Genomic DNA, 18858 nt, shown 5'->3' on the forward strand with positions numbered 1-18858 from the left:
AAACTGACTCCATCTGAACGAGAAGACATACCCGTACTTTGACTCAACACCTCAAACACACAACAGACTGGTTAAATTGCTAGTGGATGCGATTGGACTTTTTGTGAGAGTCATGGTTTACCACCAGATTGTCCTTAAAAATACATTATCAATCACATTTACTTTACCAAAGGAGTACCTTTAAGTCTCTTTATTAGGCTTCAGTGAATATAATGTTATCTTATGAAACTATGAACTGCATATTGTATATACATGTATAGTATAGTATGGTCCTGTACAGTATGCACACTGTATACCTAAATACTGTATCTTACACAGAAGAGAAAATTACATTGCAAAATGATTGTAGTAAATACCATCTGTGATTGTAAGATGAGGGCCGTCATATACTTGCTTTTTTGTTTGTTGTTTTTGTTTTGTTTTGTACACGACTAGATGGCAAGATGGCTACCAGGAATATGGCCTTTTGCGTTGCAAAATATGTGCTTGTCTACACGTATGTTAAATAGCCAGTATATCCAATGTGTATATTGTTCAGCTTGCCTGTTGTTGAGTTGGTCCTGTTGTGCTTTGATGTCCTTCTCGCTGGGGTGACCGCTATGCATGAGCTGTCTGGCGATCTGGTTGACCACGGCCACGCGAGACGCCTGGTTGTTCATCTCAGGCTCCAGGCTCTCAAACCTGCAAACGGATGAAGTCAAGGGATGACCAGACGTTTAGCAGCTTACTTAAGGTATTTGCTGTAGAGATACAAGTGTGATAAACACAACATTGATGAACGCCAAAAGACATTCTATCAAATTGTGTATCAGCGGGCGCCAGTGAGGCCGGTACACACGCACACACAGGTCTACACGTCCTCCTACAGGTCTACACATCCTCCTACAGGTCTACACGTCCTCCTACAGGTCTACACGTCCTCCTACAGGTCTACACGTCCTCCTACAGGTCTACACGTCCTCCTACCTGTGCTGAACGACCTCCAGGTCCTCCAGCTTCTCAGGGATCTCCATGCTGTTGAGCCACTGCTCCTTCTCGTCGATCCACACCTCGCAGGCGTTGGCTTCGCTGAACATCTTGTAGAGTGCCAGGGCGTCCTGCAGGGCCTGCTTCCTCAGGCGCGTCAGCTCCGCCACCTCCCTGTAGCGCTCCTCGATGCCCGCCAGGCGGCCCTTCACCTCCTCCGACTCCGCCTCCTCGGCGGGCAGGGCGGCGGCCTGCTCGTGGAGGGAGTCGATGACCGGCCGGTAGCTGGCCACCTCGGCGGCGGCGTCCTTGTGCTTCCTGACCAGCGCCTGGGTGGAGAACTCGTCGTGGCCCACCTCGCCGCTGGACACGATGCGCAGGGCGTCCAGGGTCCAGGCGTCGGCGTCGTCCGCGTCCGCCTGGAACTGGTGCAGCGCCAGCGCCTCCTCCAGACGGGCCTTCCTCACGCCAGCCAGCGCCTCCAGCTCCGCCCACTGTGCCCGCAGGTCGGCCACGCGCTCGCGGATCTTGGCGGCGCCGAAGTGGCCGGCCTCGGCCATGGCCTCGCCCTCGGCGATGGTGTGCTGCAGGTGGGCGGAGCGGCCGGTCATCTCGTCCTCCAGGGCGCGGTGCTGGCCCAGCAGGCGCAGGGCGCCGGTCAGGTCCTTGCCGCGCTCGTCCGACGACAGGATCTGCTCCTTCTCGCGGATCCAGCCCTCCTCCTCCGCCATCTCCCAGAAGAACTTCCAGAGGCGCCGGGACTCCTCCAGGCGGGCGCGGCGCTCGGCGGCCAGCTGGCTCAGCTCCTGGTAGCAGAACTCCATGTGGGCCACGCGGTCGCGGATCACCTGCGGGTCGCACGGCTTGTAGGCTGCAGGCGGGAGACAGACACGGACAGTTTGTTCACAGAGTTCAGTACCAGAGTTCAGTACCAGCCACTATGACTGTTAGACTGTATTGTATGGTTAGCGTTATTGTGAACGCTTGCGTTGTCGGTGAACTTGTGCTATGCTCATAAAACGGGACTAACAAGTAAAGAGTTCATTTGCAAAAACAGATATGTGTTTTGATCATTTTTTTCAATGAAATATCAATATCAAAAATCAATCAAATTGCAGTTGGGTCTTTATTTAATCAAAACAACCCAAATGCAATTTGATTAGTGTTTGCATACATCTACATATATATATATATATTTTTTTTTTTAAAGATTCTTACCATCACCGTCGATAGCAAACCTCTGGGCGGTGCCGTTGACCACCTTGACCCGGTCGGCCTGGATGGCGATATCAGCCTCCACCAGGGCGTGCTTCTGGAGAAGGTCCTCCACTCCCAGCAGGTGCTTCCCATAGTCCTGAGAGAGCAGCAGCATCTGTGGCAATAACATAGAACATACTGTAGTCAGAACAGACAGAACATAGACAGAACATAGAACATAGACAAAATATACATAGACATAGTCAGAACATAATCGGAACATAGTCAGAACATAGAACACAGTCAGAACATAGTCAGAACACAGTCAGAACATTGTCAGGACCTAGTCAGAACATTGTCAGGACCTAGTCAGAACATAGACAGAACATAGAACACAGTCAGAACACAGTCAGAATATAGAACATAGACAGAACATAGTCAGAACATAAAACACAGTCAGAACATACTGTAGTCACATAACATAGACAGAACATAAACAGAACATAGAACACAATCATAACATAGTCAGAGCATAGTCGGAACATAGAAAATAATCAAAACATAGCACTTCCTGAATGCCGTCACTCCCCCATACTCTACCAGATGTTTTCACCATACTGCTGACATGTAGGTCATTATGTTGTTACATCTAATCTGTCTTTGTGAGGTACAGCAGTGCCTTGAATGTCCCTCTTCCTCCTCCCTCACAAACCTTGTTTGCTTATTCTCGTCTCAATCCAACACTGTTTTTTATTGATTTCTTTAAAGGGGTCCACGTTTGCAAAACTTTTTTTTCATTGTTTTTGCATGTACATTTGAGTCTCTGACGGGCCTACTAGTACACAAAGTATGAAGTGAAACAACCCAGTCATTTTGTTGTGGTCAGCCGAAATGAAAACATTAGAAAAAAAGTCAGTCCCTGCAAGCCATTCAAATCTCTTGTCACTTTACGTCACAGTCGGGGACCCCGCTAGCTAGCATAATGTCTTTGCACAGAAAATGCTCTGTTCTTGGATGTACTAAGCAGCACAGTTCGTCTCCCAAGCTCAAAGGACAGCAGAGCCGAGTGGATCAATTTTATTTTTGATGGCAACGTTCCCACTGAAATTGGCAAAACACTGGCAGTGTGGGCTAGCCATTTTTGCCCAATTGCTTTTCCAACCTGGGTCAGTACAATGCAGCATTTTCAGATAAACTCTTTCAGAATTATCAAGCAATGAAACTGTGTGGAAATTATGCAGAAACTGTAAGTAATGATGCTGTGTGTTTGTTTGCATATAGTACTAATGCTAGCTAGCTAACACGAACAAACTCCCCTTTTGCCTCAACCCGGATGCTTGTCTCATCATGTTAGAGGAACGTTAGTGGAATTAAATTGGTAGACTTCTAGTTCATCGAGCGTCATTAAAAATTATCGAAGGTTAAGAAGTGGACATCATTGGATTCCCCTCGGCCTACAGAATCTAGCTTTTATTGTTTGTAGTTGAGTGGTGTCATATAGCCTGGTGGTGTCTAGCTAGAAAATGTAGCTAGAGGTAACAGCATGCAACTGTGGAGATAATAACATGGGCACTAATGCTATCAGGTCAGGGAGAGAGGACAATGAAATTTGTCACAGTGGCATCGAGTGTGGATGGTCCGGGCCAGCCAGCTATACTTGAGGTAGCATAGCGCCATCAACAGCCCTCGTTCTCTAGCCTGCCCACTTGCTCTTAGCTGAGCTCATTTGCAGATGAAAAAGCGCTCAATCCACTCAATCTGACCTCGTGGTCAATGGAGGGGTAAAGAGGCATGATAGAACGCTCATTCTGAGTGGTATTTTCAGCAAAGACATGTTTTGGGGATCCCAAAGACTTATATTAAATTGTTGAAAATGTGCATAATAGGACACCTTTAATCTCCTCATCCTGTTCATGATGCAATGCATCTCCTGGAGACCCAGGTTCATCTCCAGCATCTACCTCTCTCTAATCCCTCCATCCCTCCTCTACCTCTCTCTAATCCCTCCATCTCTCCTCTACCTCTCTCTAATCCCTCCATCCCTCCTCTACCTCTCTCTAATCCCTCCTTCTCCTCTACCTCTCTCTAATCCCTCCATCTCTCCTCTACCTCTCTAATCCCTCCATCTCTCCTCTACCTCTCTCTAACCCCTCCATCTCTCCTCTACCTCTCTCTAATCCCGCCATCCCTCCTCTACCTCTCTCTAATCCCTCCATCCCTCCTCTACCTCTCTCTAATCCCTCCATCCCTCCTCTACCCCTCTCTAATCCCACTATCCCTCCTCTACCTCTCTCTAATCCCACTATCCCTCCTCTACCCCTCTCTAATCCCTCCATCCCTCCTCTACCTCTCTCTAATCCCTCCATCTCTCCTCTACCTCTCTCTAATCCCTCCATCCCTCCTCTACCTCTCTCTAATCCCTCCATCTCTCCTCTACCTCTCTCTAACCCCTCCATCTCTCCTCTACCTCTCTCTAATCCCTCCATCCCTCCTCTACCTCTCTCTAATCCCTCCATCTCTCCTCTACCTCTCTCTAACCCCTCCATCTCTCCTCTACCTCTCTCTAATCCCTCCATCCCTCCTCTACCTCTCTCTAATCCCTCCATCTCTCCTCTACCTCTCTCTAACCCCTCCATCTCTCCTCTACCTCTCTCTAATCCCTCCATCCCTCCTCTACCTCTCTCTAATCCCTCCATCTCTCCTCTACCTCTCTCTAACCCCTCCATCTCTCCTCTACCTCTCTCTAATCCCTCCATCCCTCCTCTACCTCTCTCTAATCCCTAATCCCCCCTCTACCTCTCTCTAATCCCTAATACCTTCATCTCGTCCATCCAGTCCATGATGTGGAGCATCTCCTGGAAGACCCTCTGCAGGCCCAGGTTCATCTCCAGGCGCTGGCGCCGGGCCTTGAGCAGCTCCAGCAGGTACTCCCACAGCCGGATCACGTTGTCCTTCCTCGCCGTGATGCGCTTGATGTCGTGGTAGTTCTCGGCCTCCAGCTCCCTGGCGACGGCCACCACGGCCTGGACGCGCTCCTCGTAGGCGGCGATGTCTGTCTCGATGGCCTCGTGCTTCTTAGTGGCCGCCTCCACGGCCTGCAGGTCGAAGCCAAAATTGTCCTGCAAGCGAAGGTAGGGAGGGCGGATATTTTATATACAATACATATACAATACATACATATACAACAACTCTGCTAAATTGCATATTTAAACTGTGATTAATTGTGACGAAATTGCTGATTTCCCCTCAAGGTTTTGCGTCATGTTTGCTAAACAACTTTCTCACCAGGCTATTTGCCAGCATTGCGGGACAATTTAATCTAAAACTACAATGGAAATCAAATTTGCTTTTCCTTAAGACAACAATGTCCAAGTCCAAACAGCATATCATATCAAGTATTGACTGTCAACATATCATGCAAGTGGGCCTGCATTACAGTGACAGTATGTCCATGTGACCACCAGGGGGTGCAAAACTGGTTGAAACTAGTGTTGCCAATTGTTATGGGGAAAATAGGCTGCTTATTGTGTAAACAGTAATGAAATGTCAAATATGTTTCTGTTCCTTCAGACTGTGTGTGTGTATGTGATGAATGGTTGCACATACCCATGTCCCTAGGGGTGTGTGTGTGTGTGTGTGTGTGAGAGTGTGTGTGTGTGTGTGTGTGTGTTTACCTGTGACACCAGCCGTTGGTTCTCACTCAGCCAGGTCTCCCTCATGGCCGCCTTGCGGTCGAAGCGGCGAGCCAGCTGCTCCAGTTTCTCCTGGCGAATCAGCTCCATCCTCAGAGCCAGCTCCCGCTCATGCTCCGCCTTCTCCAGTCTCTCCCAGGCCTGCAGTACGCCAAGAGAGGTTAAAACACATCCTCACACTTCCTCACACATCCTCAAACATCCTCACACATCCTCACACATTCTCACACAACCTCACACTTCCTCAAACATCCTCACACATCCTCACACATCCTCACACATCCTCACACATCACACATCCTCAGACATCCTCAGACATCCTCAGACATCCTCACACATCATGACACATCATGACACATCCTCACACATCCTCACACATCCTCACACATCCTCACACGTCCTCACACGTCCTCACACGTCCTCACACGTCCTCACACGTCCTCACACGTCCTCACACGTCATCACACGTCATCACACGTCATCACACGTCATCACATCCTCAAACATCTTCTTCAGCAAACATAAAACGCCTACGGGTTGTAAGCTACACAGACATATTATATACCAAAATGTTCACCTGGTTCCCAGAATTCCTACTATGTCAATCTAAGCTGTAACATTTATACTTTTTGAGATACTGTAGAGCTATCCTAAGCCGGCCATGCTTTCCTCATGCCTGCCGTCTAGTGCTGGTGTGAATGCTACGAACGGACACGCGTGTTACGTATAGAAGCAGCTGCACTGCTTAAAAACAAGTGTTGCTTTGCCAGCAGAGTGCGTAGGGGCACCGATAAAACACGCTCATCATCTTGAGTGCTCTGTCCCAAATTTGGTTGAATGAGTTGAGCTGAATAAATATTGTATCCAGTTTTATCATTATGTAACAAACAAAGGGTATATCGTATTACTACAATATGCAGGCCGAAACCAAATTAGCATGCATCGCTGGACAGGCTTATCCAACTCCTACAGGATTCTGTTCTGGCACCGTTCCAACACACCTGACTCACATACGTACAGTAATGATGGGTTAGGGTAGAATAACAATGACATGCATTCTGGGCAGTTATCACCTCCAACACAAAATGCTGAATGGTGTGATTCATTTCTAGGCTGAAAAAAAAGCTTGTCCTTGGAATTGCAGCTGGAAAGCCCAAGGAGACTCCATAAAGAGAGCAGTTAAACGATGAACACCTCAAACCACCATATATAGCTCATGAAAAACAGTGTCACCATATAGAACCACTTTCAAAAAAAAGACTTGGCCTTACCTTGTTGATATCAGAGATGAGTTTGCCCTCCCGTGGCATGTAGACCTTCTGGTTATTGGCCCTCATCTTACTCTGTATGGTGAACAGGAGGACTTCCAGATTGCCCTTCTCAGTGAACCTGAGTGAAAGAAAGGGAAGCCATGAGAACATCAGCCATCTTTGGGGATAAGTCTTATTACTGCCCAATCAGTAGTGGCAAGCTCTGTTGTCCGCCCAATCAGATTCAATCCAGAGACGATTGTGATTGGTTTAAAGAAATACAGTGTTTCCCCCCACCACCCCCCATGCCCGAATGGTAGTGAGACCAGCACTGGCACAGCGTAAACAAAGTGTGGAGATAAGGTCTGTTGAGACACAGACTCCTGTTTGCTTTTTTTACATTTTATTTTAGCAATGCTAATGGGAATGAGGGGGTTTGTTAGCTATTGACCATGAAAACGTTTCCAGAAGCGGTTCCAGAAGGTTCCAGAAGGTTACTCACTTGGGCGGTTTCTCCACCGTGCGGTAGGTGTTGAAGGCCTGCAGCTGCTGCTGCACCCCCAGCAAGGAGTTGGCAAACTTGCGGTTGTTGAGGATGATGATGGTCTGTTCGATCCACTCCAGGAGATCGGAGGCTAGAGACTCGTACTTCTCGATCATCTTCTCTGTCTCGATGGCATTGTCCAGCACCTGGTGGCCAAAGCCGGCACAGATCAAGCTGATCAAAAAAAAGCTTAACGGATGCCGCCTGACTTAACGCTCGCTTAAGAGTTGTTGACAGAGATACGATACAGACGTGACTACATTATTAATATGTAAACACCACGTGTTGGTTCTTGAGTAAAAAAAGGTCCCAAGATTCACATTTAGGGAAATAACCAAAATAATTACAAGAGAAAAGTAATAATAACCAAAATTAAAAATGTCCTAAAATACCAGTAATACTAGGATTTGATGACTTTGAAAACAGCCCTCAGTCTTTGTCCCTGACAGACCTTGCCAATGCGCTTGCCCTCCACCTTCAGGGCCTTCATCTTGGAGAAGTAGTGGTAGTACGTCACCACATAGGTGATGACTGACTTCTCGTCAGGGTGGTCCACGCTGATATCTGAAACACACAACTCATCATTTAACCCAAAGGACGACTCTTTGTGAATCAGTTCCGGGTCAAAGGATAGTTGCTGATCCCGTCTCACCCTCCGGGTCCAGGAGCTTGGTGAGGCCCAGGTGCTGCTCGGCCAGGTTGAAGGCATTCTGGAGGTTGTGGTGGGCGTTGGACTTCTTCAGCTTGTCAAAGTCTATCAGGTCTGGCCTGGACAGAAGACCAACAGCATCAGAGCACAGCTGAATCATTATAAAATCACACCACAGCTAAAACATTATAAAATAACGCCATAAACCTTTATAAAATCACACCACAGCTAAACCTTTATAAAATCACACCATAAACCTTTATAAAATCACAATAAACCTTTATAAAATCACACAACAGATAAACCATTATAAAATCATACCACAGATAAATCATTATAAAATTGTACACCACTAGAGGAGGGCTCTTTATAAATGCATCAGTGCAGTATGAACACTTTAAAACAAAGCTTACAATGAGTATTTATGTTTTTATTTATGTATTTATTTAGCACTTGTTGTCCCAACCTGATAGAAATAACTGAATCCCAGAAACAGTTTTCTTTTTTTCCCCTTCTTTTTTAAAAATGAATACAAACACCATAGTGTTGATACTTCGTTTCAGTAATTCAGTTCAGTAATCGCTGCAATTATAGAGAACATAAACTTAGAAATGAATGACAGAGGCAGTCTCTGTTCACCTGTGCTTGTGAATGAGAGCGTTGAAAGCCATTCCGTCTCTCCAGCTGGTCGAGAAGTTGTGAATATTCACATTTGGATAGCTGTGAAGAATGAAAAAAAAACAGACAACATTACAAAAACAATCATTACATTTAGTTTAATATCCTTAAACTTTGTGTAGACCTTGCCCTATCCCTATGTTTAGCAGGGCCCATGTGCATGTGTCCAGGCCTGACTGTAGCAGGTCCAGTTGTCTGGGTGGTCCCTCACCCAGCGGTCTTCATCTGGCACCAGAGCAGCAGGGCGTCTTTGGCTGATCTCTTCTCCTTGTTGTCCTCCGTCTCCACCCTGATGTCCTGGATCTGTCACACACACACGCACACACGCACACACGCACACACGCACACACAGACGCAGGCAGGCACACACACACACACACACATACATACACACACACACACACACACACACACACACCAATAAGTATCCATGTTAACAGTGTCTCCATCTGATAAAAGAACTAGAAAGACCACAGAAAAGCTTCCCTTAACCCCCTTCAAGGGACAAAGTGGTTAGGTCATGATGTGGATTTTCATAAGGTCAAACCACCAACTGGAGCAACCACTCTCTAGGAAGCACCTTAATATGCCTCTATTCCATTTGACTACGCACTCAAGAGGCCATGCCGTATGAAGATGTGTCACCGTGCTGTTAGCATCTCTCCTGAACAATATGAAACATATGAATGGAGGTCACACACAGGCCCAGAGACTAAAGGGAAGTAACTGAGCGGAAAGCTTCGCTGAGGGTGAAGAACATACTAAATGGGTTGCTCAGTTCCTCTCCCTCTCAGCCATTCAGAGCACTGCTGAGCACTTTCTGACCAGGCTCACACACGGAGGAAATGCTAACGTTACAGCTGCACCGCCATTTGTGACTGTGATGGCTGACCATGTATTGTAGGCAGTCAAATAATGTACCAGATAAGCTCACCAGTAGCTGGCTAGCATTTCAGTTGGTTGGCATTTCGCTTTGATAACTGGTTGGCTGATATGTTGCACAGCAAACAAGCAGAACAATAGCCTACAGTTCTGATTCATTGATAACTGGTTGCTAACAAGTCAAGTCTGGCATTAGTTTTGGTTGCTAGTGTTTGTTGTTTGTTGCTATGGATTGCTCTCGTCGTCATTATCTCTGTAACTATTACTCTACTGATAGTCATGTTTCTCTTATGAAGTATTTAGCCCATGTTTAGTGCTCTGTAAATGTTCCAAGCCAATAGACTTCAACATTGTCCAGGAGCTTGCTTGATCGTCTCGTAGGGGATAATTTTTACAGCTCATCTTTTCCGCCCCTGGGTGAACTGTTTTTTTTGCTTCTCACTGGAATATGTAGTGGTGGGACTTATGTCCATCCCCCCATTGCTCTCTGTAAAGCCCATTGTGTTGCCTCTGTGTATGAAATACACTATCCAAATAAAGTTTGATTTGATTTGATTATCAGTGCTAGATGGCAGTTGCTCAGAGCTCAGATAGAACAGAACATTCAGTGGTTTAAAAATGCACTCAGTGCTCACTGTGAAAATTCTCAGTGTGAGTGTTAAGTTACTTAACGCACCCAGTAACAACAGCTGCTGGGATTATTTTTTGCTGGTTGGTATAGATTCAAACAGGATGTGACAAGCTAACTGACCATTCCTAACAAACCACATCCCTTTCACCTCAATCCCTTGTTTATGCATCTTTAAAATATCATATTATCTTGACTCGTCTCGACTTGACTTGTCTCAAAGTATGTTGTGATATTAAAGCAACTATGAGGAGTTTTTGACTGGTTATAAAACTCTCATTTTAATACTGATGACTCTACATTACCTACATTAGCAAATGTGTCCATCCGCGAGAAGATTGTCTGTCTCTATTTAGTTATTCTATAGATATCTGTTCAGCTCGTCGGGCTGACCAGAAAGGACAAAGCTATTTATTTACCTCTTCGCTATTTATTCTGACAAGTAGTGTCTTTTTACTGGTTTTCAAAATGAATGCTGGGCTAGGCAAGAGATCTTTATGACAGGAAGCGCTGGTGCTCATGGGAAATGCCGTTGTCTACCTCTTTTGTCCAGATGGGGCCGCTAAAATAAACACACAAACTGAAAACCTCCTAGCAGCCGCTTTAAGAGGGAACTTTATTTACCTGGAACCTGAGGATGATGGTCCAGATCAGGCCGAGGGTGAGCCGGTGGTTCCCGTCCACGATGTCGTGAGAACCCATGTTCTCCAGGTGGACCCTCTGCTCCTTGAGGAACTGCAGGGCCTTGTCCACGTTCTCCAGACAGTGGATACGCATGCGGCCCTTGGTGGGTTTGGGCTGGAGAGAGAGGAGATACAGACAACAAGGTATTTCAGGAATATTAACGTCATTTCTGCTGTAGCTATTATGTGGTGGGAATACAGTAACCAGGACCTTTGGCTACTTTTGTATAATTGTTTTTTTTCTCTGATTTTGCGGTGACAGATGTTTGGCGGCTTTCAAGATATTCAATTTCACAAGATAATCAATTTTCCAACTTATACGTACTTGAAACCAGATAAAAACAATATCAGTTGTGATTCTCAGTAGTGTGGAAGCATTTTTAAACACTGTCGATATTTTGAGGGCATTTCGGCTTTATTATGTACAGTAGGACAGTGTGGATCGACAGGAATGGTAGGAAAGAGAGAGAGAGAGAGAGAGAGAGGGGAGGATATGCACCACATGGCTGGGCCAGATATGAAGAACTAGCCTTTATGTGGTACGCGCCTCAACCCCATAAACCACCATGAAGGCTTTTTATTTTTTTAATTCATGAGATTATTTCCAACTGCCAACATTATTGAATCTGTACGTGAACATGGCAGTCATGTTATGTATTACATTATTATAGAGGACAATACTACACTTCATTAACACCCCGTGGTCTTCTGTAAGCATTTTGAATCCTTTGAGAATACCTCTGTGTTCATGTGCTACATGAGAATACCTGTGTGTTCATGTGCTACTGTACATGAGAATACCTGTGTGTTGCTGATGTGCTACATGAGAATACCTGTGTGTTCATGTGCTACTGTACATGAGAATACCTGTGTGTTGCTGATGTGCTACATGAGAATACCTGTGTGTTCATGTGCTACTGTACATGAGAATACCTGTGTGTTGCTGATGTGCTACATGAGAATACCTGTGTGTTCATGTGCTACTGTACATGAGAATACCTGTGTGTTGCTGATGTGCTACATGAGAATACCTGTGTGTTGGTGATGTGCTACATGAGAATACCTGTGTGTTGGTGATGTGCTACATGAGAATACCTGTGTGTTGGTGATGTGCTACATGAGAATACCTGTGTGTTGGTGATGTGCTACATCGCAGCTGTTGTCCTGAGGACAGTGTATTCCTGAGACCAGGTCAGGCTGGCACAGGTGAATGAATAACCAGCCAATAAAGCAGCTCTCTGCCCCCTGATGAGCGACGGGAGACTTTGCACTGAGGTGTGGTTTTATAAGAGCACAGGAACAACAGTCCTGTGATCCTATCATACGGACGGATTTGCCTGTTGTGAAACCGCATAGTTGGATCCACGTCGTCACAAGAACCAAGAGCACACTCCCTCTGAAACGAGCAGCAGTTATTCTGGAGTGAGTTCAGGTGAATAAAAGCCCTGTTAAAAACATTTGATTTGACACCCAAACGAGGTTAAAAACTCAAAATCCCTGTGTGTGTGTGTGTGTGTGTGTAAGAGAGAGAGAGACAGAGAGAGAGAGAGAGAGTGTGTGTGTGTGTGTGTGTGTGTGTGTGTGTGTGTGTGTGTGTGCGTGCGTGCGTGCATGCATGAGAGTGTGTGTGCGCGTGACCCTCCAGGCTGACTGGCACCGCGTGTGTGTGAGTGTGTGTTTGTGCGCGACTGTAGCAGCTCTTTAAGATATGAATCCCATTCTACAAGGCAGCTTCAGGAACAGTGACATCAGCACTTTTCCTCCAAACCATTACATCACTCGGCAACAATCCCGCCTGCCTGGGGAGCACATGAGGGGGTTGAGCAACTCCTCATGGGGGGGTGAGGGTGGTGGTGGCCAGACCAAGACATTCTGTCTAGTCTTCTTCACAATTAGAACTTTCTTAGAATCCATAAATCATATAAAAAATATAATGAGCTTGGAATTCCTGGACGCGGATCGCGGAACGCGTGACCTGATGTATGCAAGCTCAAGCGTTCCCCAGAGGGTTTGAGTATTTCCTGGAAACATGATCTGGTGGAGCAGCACCACGCCTCGACCTGGACGGACAGCTAGACGCTGGGCAGCGACTCAACAACACTTACTCCTTGACCAGGAGGAGAAACCAGAGGAACCCAGATGAACTCATGCAAAAAAAGTATTTTTATCTGAGAGAACCCAAAAACGATACAAAATGGGGTACAGACAAACACTAACTGCCATTCCTAAATGCATGCAAAGATTAGCCAACATGCAAACGCTGGAGTGTCCTTGGAGGGGTTTCACAGGGAGGCCCTGTTGGGTATTTGCCAGTAGAGTGAGATATGCTATCAGGAGCCTTGAGTACGATAGTGGGACACGTGGCGCTACGATAGAGCGGGTACCTTTTTCTCAACATCACAGGAAAAGCAGACTTGGCCCACCTGGTCTGACTCCCAGACATGCCACTAGAACTCTATCTAGACTCTATCCACTAGAACTCTATCTAGACTCTATCCACTAGAACTCTATCTAGACTCTATCCACTAGAACTCTATCTAGACTCTATCCCCTGGAACTCTATCTAGACTCTATCCCCTGGAACTCTTATCTAGACTCTATCCCCTGGAACTCTATCCACTAGAACTCTATCTAGACTCTATCCACTAGAACTCTATCTAGACTCTATCCACTAGAACTCTATCTAGACTCTATCCACTAGAACTCTATCTAGACTATCCAATAGAACTATCTAGACTCTATCCCCTGGAACTCTATCTAGACTATATCCACTAGAACTCTATCTAGACTCTATCCACTAGAACTCTATCTGGACTCTATCCACTAGAACTCTATCTAGACTATCCACTAGAACTCTATCTAGACTCTATCCACTAGAACTCTATCTAGACTCTATCCACTAGAACTCTATCTAGACTCTATCCACTAGAACTCTATCTAGACTCTATCCACTAGAACTCTATCTAGACTCTATCCACTAGAACTCTATCTAGACTCTATCCACTAGAACTCTATCTAGACTCTATCCACTAGAACTCTATCTGGACTCTATCCACTAGAACTCTATCTAGACTCTATCCACTAGAACTCTATCTAGACTCTATCCACTAGAACTCTATCTAGACTCTATCCACTAGAACTCTATCTAGACTCTATCCACTAGAACTCTATCTAGACCAGTGGTTCTTAACCTGGGTTCGATCGAACCCCAGGGGTTCGGTGAGTCAGTCTCAGGGGTTCGGCGGAGGTCAAGACACACACCCGACTCATATGATTCGTGATGACACGCCCCGCTTGGCCATCATTGGCTGCAGGTGATCACGCTACATCGCTTGGCCTATCTGTGCTGCAGGGAATTTGGTGCGCTCAGTAGTCGACTTGTGACTGTCGTGATGGTACGTCGTGTGATTGTGAAAGGAACAGACTTTGTTGCGAAAATGACATGAGAGTGGCACTTGCCAAGGTCTGAACTGGTCTCTGAAAGGCAACAGCAGAAGTCACACTGATTTGCAGTAAATATTCATTATTATGCTTTTGTTTTTGTGTGAAAATCATGTTTTGATGGTTTTGTTCTTTGAACACAGTGATGTTGATGCACGGTTCATTTTGTGCACCAGTAAAATATATACCTACAGTATGTTTTGAATTTGAAAAAATCATATTTTATTTTTCCAATTAAGAAGGGTTCGGTGAATGCGCATATGGAACTGGTGGGGTTCAGTACCTCCAACAAGGTTAAGAACCACTGATCTAGACTCTATGCACTAGAACTCTATCTAGACTCTATCCACTAGAACTCGAGCTGTGTCTGAAGTCTCTCACTAAAAACACATGACAGCAATGCACAGGATACTGTAGGTGCAGCACAGTAACATGAACACAAACAATATATTGATATCAAACTTGATATTGGAAGGAAACAAAACAACAGTATGCATGTTGTTGAGGACTTTTTGTGTAGGATTATTAAGACCGTGTTTTTTTTGGTGCAGCCTCAAATCAGACCCGTTTCAAATATAATATATTTATTTGCCACAGGTCTGAATTGAGGCTGCAACAAAAAAACACTGTCTAGCATATTATGTTGAATACTTGACTTTATTTGCATTTGAGGTGCATTTTATTAACAGTTGATGCTTAGTATTGACAAATATATCTTCATCCAAATCTGGTTTAGATCTGCATGACACTATCCAGTCTATCTCCAGAGATGCTTGGTGAGTGAGTGAGTGAGTGAGTGAGTGAGTGAGTGAGTGAGTGAGTGAGTGAGTGAGTGAGTGAGTGAGTGAGTGAGTGAGTGAGTGAGTGAGTGAGTGAGTGAGTGAGTGAGTGAGTGTGTGTGTGTGTGTGTGTGTGTGAGAGAGTATATACATCTTGCTACTCTTGCCTTCAGCACTAGATTATGCTCTTAGTCACTTGTTTAGAAAGTAGATGCACTTGTGTGTTGTGTTCTGGTGAGTAGTAGTACGCTGTCTACCTAGGTTAAATGTAAGTCGCTTTGGATAAAAGTGTCTGCTAAATGACTGAAGTGTGTTTCTGTGCACGTGCATTTGTGCCTGCCCGCCTGCGCATGTGTGTGCGTGCATGTGTGTGCGTGTGCGTGTGTGTGCCTTCCAGCCTCTCCTGAGAGAGCCTGTGCTAAATGACTATAATGTAATACAGTATGTGTCTCTGCGTACGTGCATTTCTGCAGTACCTGTCTGCCTGCCAGTGTGCGTTTGCATGTGTGTGTGCGTGTGCGTGTACCTACCAGCCTCTCTCCAGAGAGCACCTCCAGCAGTTTGATGAGCATGCGCCCGTCCCTCAGGTCCATGTAGAGGTCGGTGATGCGGCAGGACATGCGGGAGAGGTGAGAGTTCACCCACTTGGTGAACGTCTTCTTCTGCACCGCCTCCCGCTCATCTACAAACACACACCGACCAATCAGTATTCATCTACAGTATAAAAGCCATAACACTGTTATTGCTATTATTGCATAACACTGTTACACATTGTTATGGTTGGGTTGTGGTTATGGTTGGGTTGTCGGGAAGTTTCCCCACTTTCAAAGGTGCAACTTGTCCAAGAGTGAGGCAGTGGTTGGCCTCTTCTAAACCGACCAATCGCCTGCTCCTACACCCCCATACTCTCGTCCAAACCAACCAATCGCCTGCTCCTACACCCCCATACTCTCGTCCAAACCGACCAATCGCCTGCTCCTACACCCCCATACTCTCGTCCAAACCAACCAATCGCCTGCTCCTACACCCCCATACTCTCGTCCAAACCGACCAATCGCCTGCTCCTATACCCCCATACTCTCGTCCAAACCGACCAATCTCCTGCTCCTACACCCCCATACTCTCGTCCAAACCAACCAATCGCCTACTCCTATACCCCCATACTCTCGTCCAAACCGACCAATCTCCTGCTCCTACACCCCCATACTCTCGTCCAAACCGACCAATCTCCTGCTCCTACACCCCCATACTCTCGTCCAAACCAACCAATCGCCTGCTCCTATACCCCCATACTCTCGTCCAAACCGACCAATCGCCTGCTCCTACACCCTTCAGAAGTCTCAAAGTTGAAGCAGGAGGTAGCGACGGTGGTGTTCACCCCTCGGTGAAGTGCAGGTCCCATCCTCTGGCTTCGACTTCCACATCCACCAACACTGGGCGGGTTTATTTATACTCACGATTTTCCTGTTATTGCATTCCTTATCCTGACAAAAGACGTAAGCACCTGATTCAATTGTTCTTTTGCCGCGCTGCGGTGGGTTATAATGACCTCGCTGGCCGCACGCAAGGCCGCCCACCCCAAGCACGCCGCCCTGGGGCTTTCACTGTGTTTTGCAGTTAGGAATTTGGCAAGATTAGAGAGCTTGTTATTAAAAAGAATAAGGGAAAGTTGACTTAAGTTCCCGTATACACACGCACACACTCGTGCGCGCACACAAACACGCACATGCACGCACGCACACACACGCGGGCACGCGCACACACACACACACACACACACACACACACGCACACACACACAGGCCAGCACAGCTGTGTCTGTCAAGTACTGGAGACACAAAAAACAAGCAAAGTCTGGCTCTGAACACACTTATAATACATCTGACTTTAGTCTTCTTATTGGCATCAAGCTCATAAAATACCATCAGAGCCCTCATGACAACATTTGTATAATATTATTCAACACTGTGTGGTCAGAGTGAGGGGTATCAATTTTATTTGAAATATTTCTTTGCTCCAAGAACAAGATATGAGCATTTTGTGAAGCCAATGAACTTGCGCGCGCGCAACACACACGCACGCACGCACGCACACACGCACACACACACGCACACACTTTCACTTTAACCGGTAAGGAAGCTATAGACTTGTTGTGCAGCATCTCACGTGTATTTAAGAGATTTTAGAGTTTTTTAGAGATTTAAGAGTTTATTCAAATTAGATTCAAATTCTCACACACACACACACACACACGCACACACACACACACCTTCCCCAACATACAGTACACCTACATACGGTGAAGTGTGCCAGTGCTCAGACAGCCGGAGCCCCCCCGGTGCTTCCATGGGTTGGGGTGCGTACAGTAAAGGCTGGTCCTGACTGCAGTGGTGTGGGTTCGAAATTCGTCCCACGCCCTTTGCGGCATGTCTTCCCCACTTTCCTGCCTGTCCTTACACCGTCTATCCCAACAAAGGCTTAAAAATATCTTTAACAAAAAACAAAGGACAGCCCATCTACCTCTGAATTCTGTAGTCATTAGATATGTACACATGCCAGGTACTTTAGATGACAGATGGCAGTTGAAGTACGTGTGACAGCCGAACAAATATAAGCCACACGAAGTGTCACAGAAATGCCCATGAGATAATTGTCAGCCAAGCCCCTACTTAGGAAAACATTCATGTGAACCAAACATCAACCCGCGCCAGTTGATATCGACCGACAATCCATATCCTGTCACTACAATCCTCAACCCGATACCGTATCCTGTCGCTAGCCTTGGACTCAACATCCTGCCTGAATGCCCTGCAGGAAGTAGGCGGAGGTTGGACAGACACCCAGCATTCAGTCAATACATTTCTGTGGCTTCATTGCTACATGGCCACATGGAGATGAACAGCGCCACATAGTGTTACGCAGTGTAGCGCGGGTTCTCCTGGGTCTCCTTTAGGGGACGGAACCCGGGAGCAACAATAGAACCAGTGTTCCTGTCTTCTCTCTCTCATCTCCCCAGCACACTGCTGCACCCTGGGAGGCCGGTGAGGAACGCCGTCCAAAAGCAGCATCTGGTCTCATCGTTAGGTAAACACTCAGCTCAGCTCCCTCCGACCGTAGGATCCATTCGCGGTTTCAGAGAGGGTTTCACAATGACTTCAACAACAGAAAGAAGAAAGGCTCCAGATTGTTATTGCGATGACGAGACAGTTACAGCCATTAGACCCGCCGTGCAAGTAAGAGAGCAGCCGTTGCTCAAGCTTTTCAGAGCCTTGAAGAGCCGAAAGGTGAGGAAGAACATGCTAATAAAAGACATACGTAAGGAGGACGTAAAGATGGAAAGACGTGATGAGTTGAGAACGCCGTCCCAACGCCATTTCCATCAGATGGGTTTCATGAACCCTAATGGCTGTTGAGGAAGTCCAATTCAAACAGTTGTTTCTGTGTGTGTTTTCTTCATCATCATTTATTT

At 46.3% G+C, this 18858-nt stretch overlaps 1 protein-coding gene across 5 annotated transcripts in view; it reads right to left on the reverse strand.

Annotated features, from left to right (window-relative positions):
• The window catches only part of LOC311311517 (spectrin beta chain, non-erythrocytic 1-like), a 36873-nt gene extending 20876 nt beyond the window's left edge, over window positions 1-15997 (reverse strand). For all 5 annotated transcript variants that reach the window (XM_084441254.1, XM_084441252.1, XM_084441253.1 and 2 more), the window contains exons 1-13: window positions 15920-15997; window positions 11111-11284; window positions 9188-9279; window positions 8938-9018; window positions 8302-8417; window positions 8101-8213; window positions 7608-7795; window positions 7127-7244; window positions 5838-5996; window positions 4980-5282; window positions 2185-2338; window positions 967-1837; window positions 544-681 (exon numbers count right to left, since the gene is read on the reverse strand). In XM_084441254.1, the coding sequence (XP_084297380.1) occupies window positions 544-681; window positions 967-1837; window positions 2185-2338; window positions 4980-5282; window positions 5838-5996; window positions 7127-7244; window positions 7608-7795; window positions 8101-8213; window positions 8302-8417; window positions 8938-9018; window positions 9188-9279; window positions 11111-11284; window positions 15920-15982 (2570 nt within the window). In that variant the 5' untranslated portion in view covers window positions 15983-15997. The remainder of the gene's footprint in view (window positions 1-543; window positions 682-966; window positions 1838-2184; window positions 2339-4979; window positions 5283-5837; window positions 5997-7126; window positions 7245-7607; window positions 7796-8100; window positions 8214-8301; window positions 8418-8937; window positions 9019-9187; window positions 9280-11110; window positions 11285-15919) is intronic.
• Between the last annotated feature and the right edge of the window lie 2861 nt (window positions 15998-18858).

This window comes from Borostomias antarcticus, assembly GCF_949987555.1.
Source record: "Borostomias antarcticus genome assembly, chromosome: 7".
Classification (NCBI taxonomy): Eukaryota; Metazoa; Chordata; class Actinopteri; order Stomiiformes; family Stomiidae; genus Borostomias; species Borostomias antarcticus.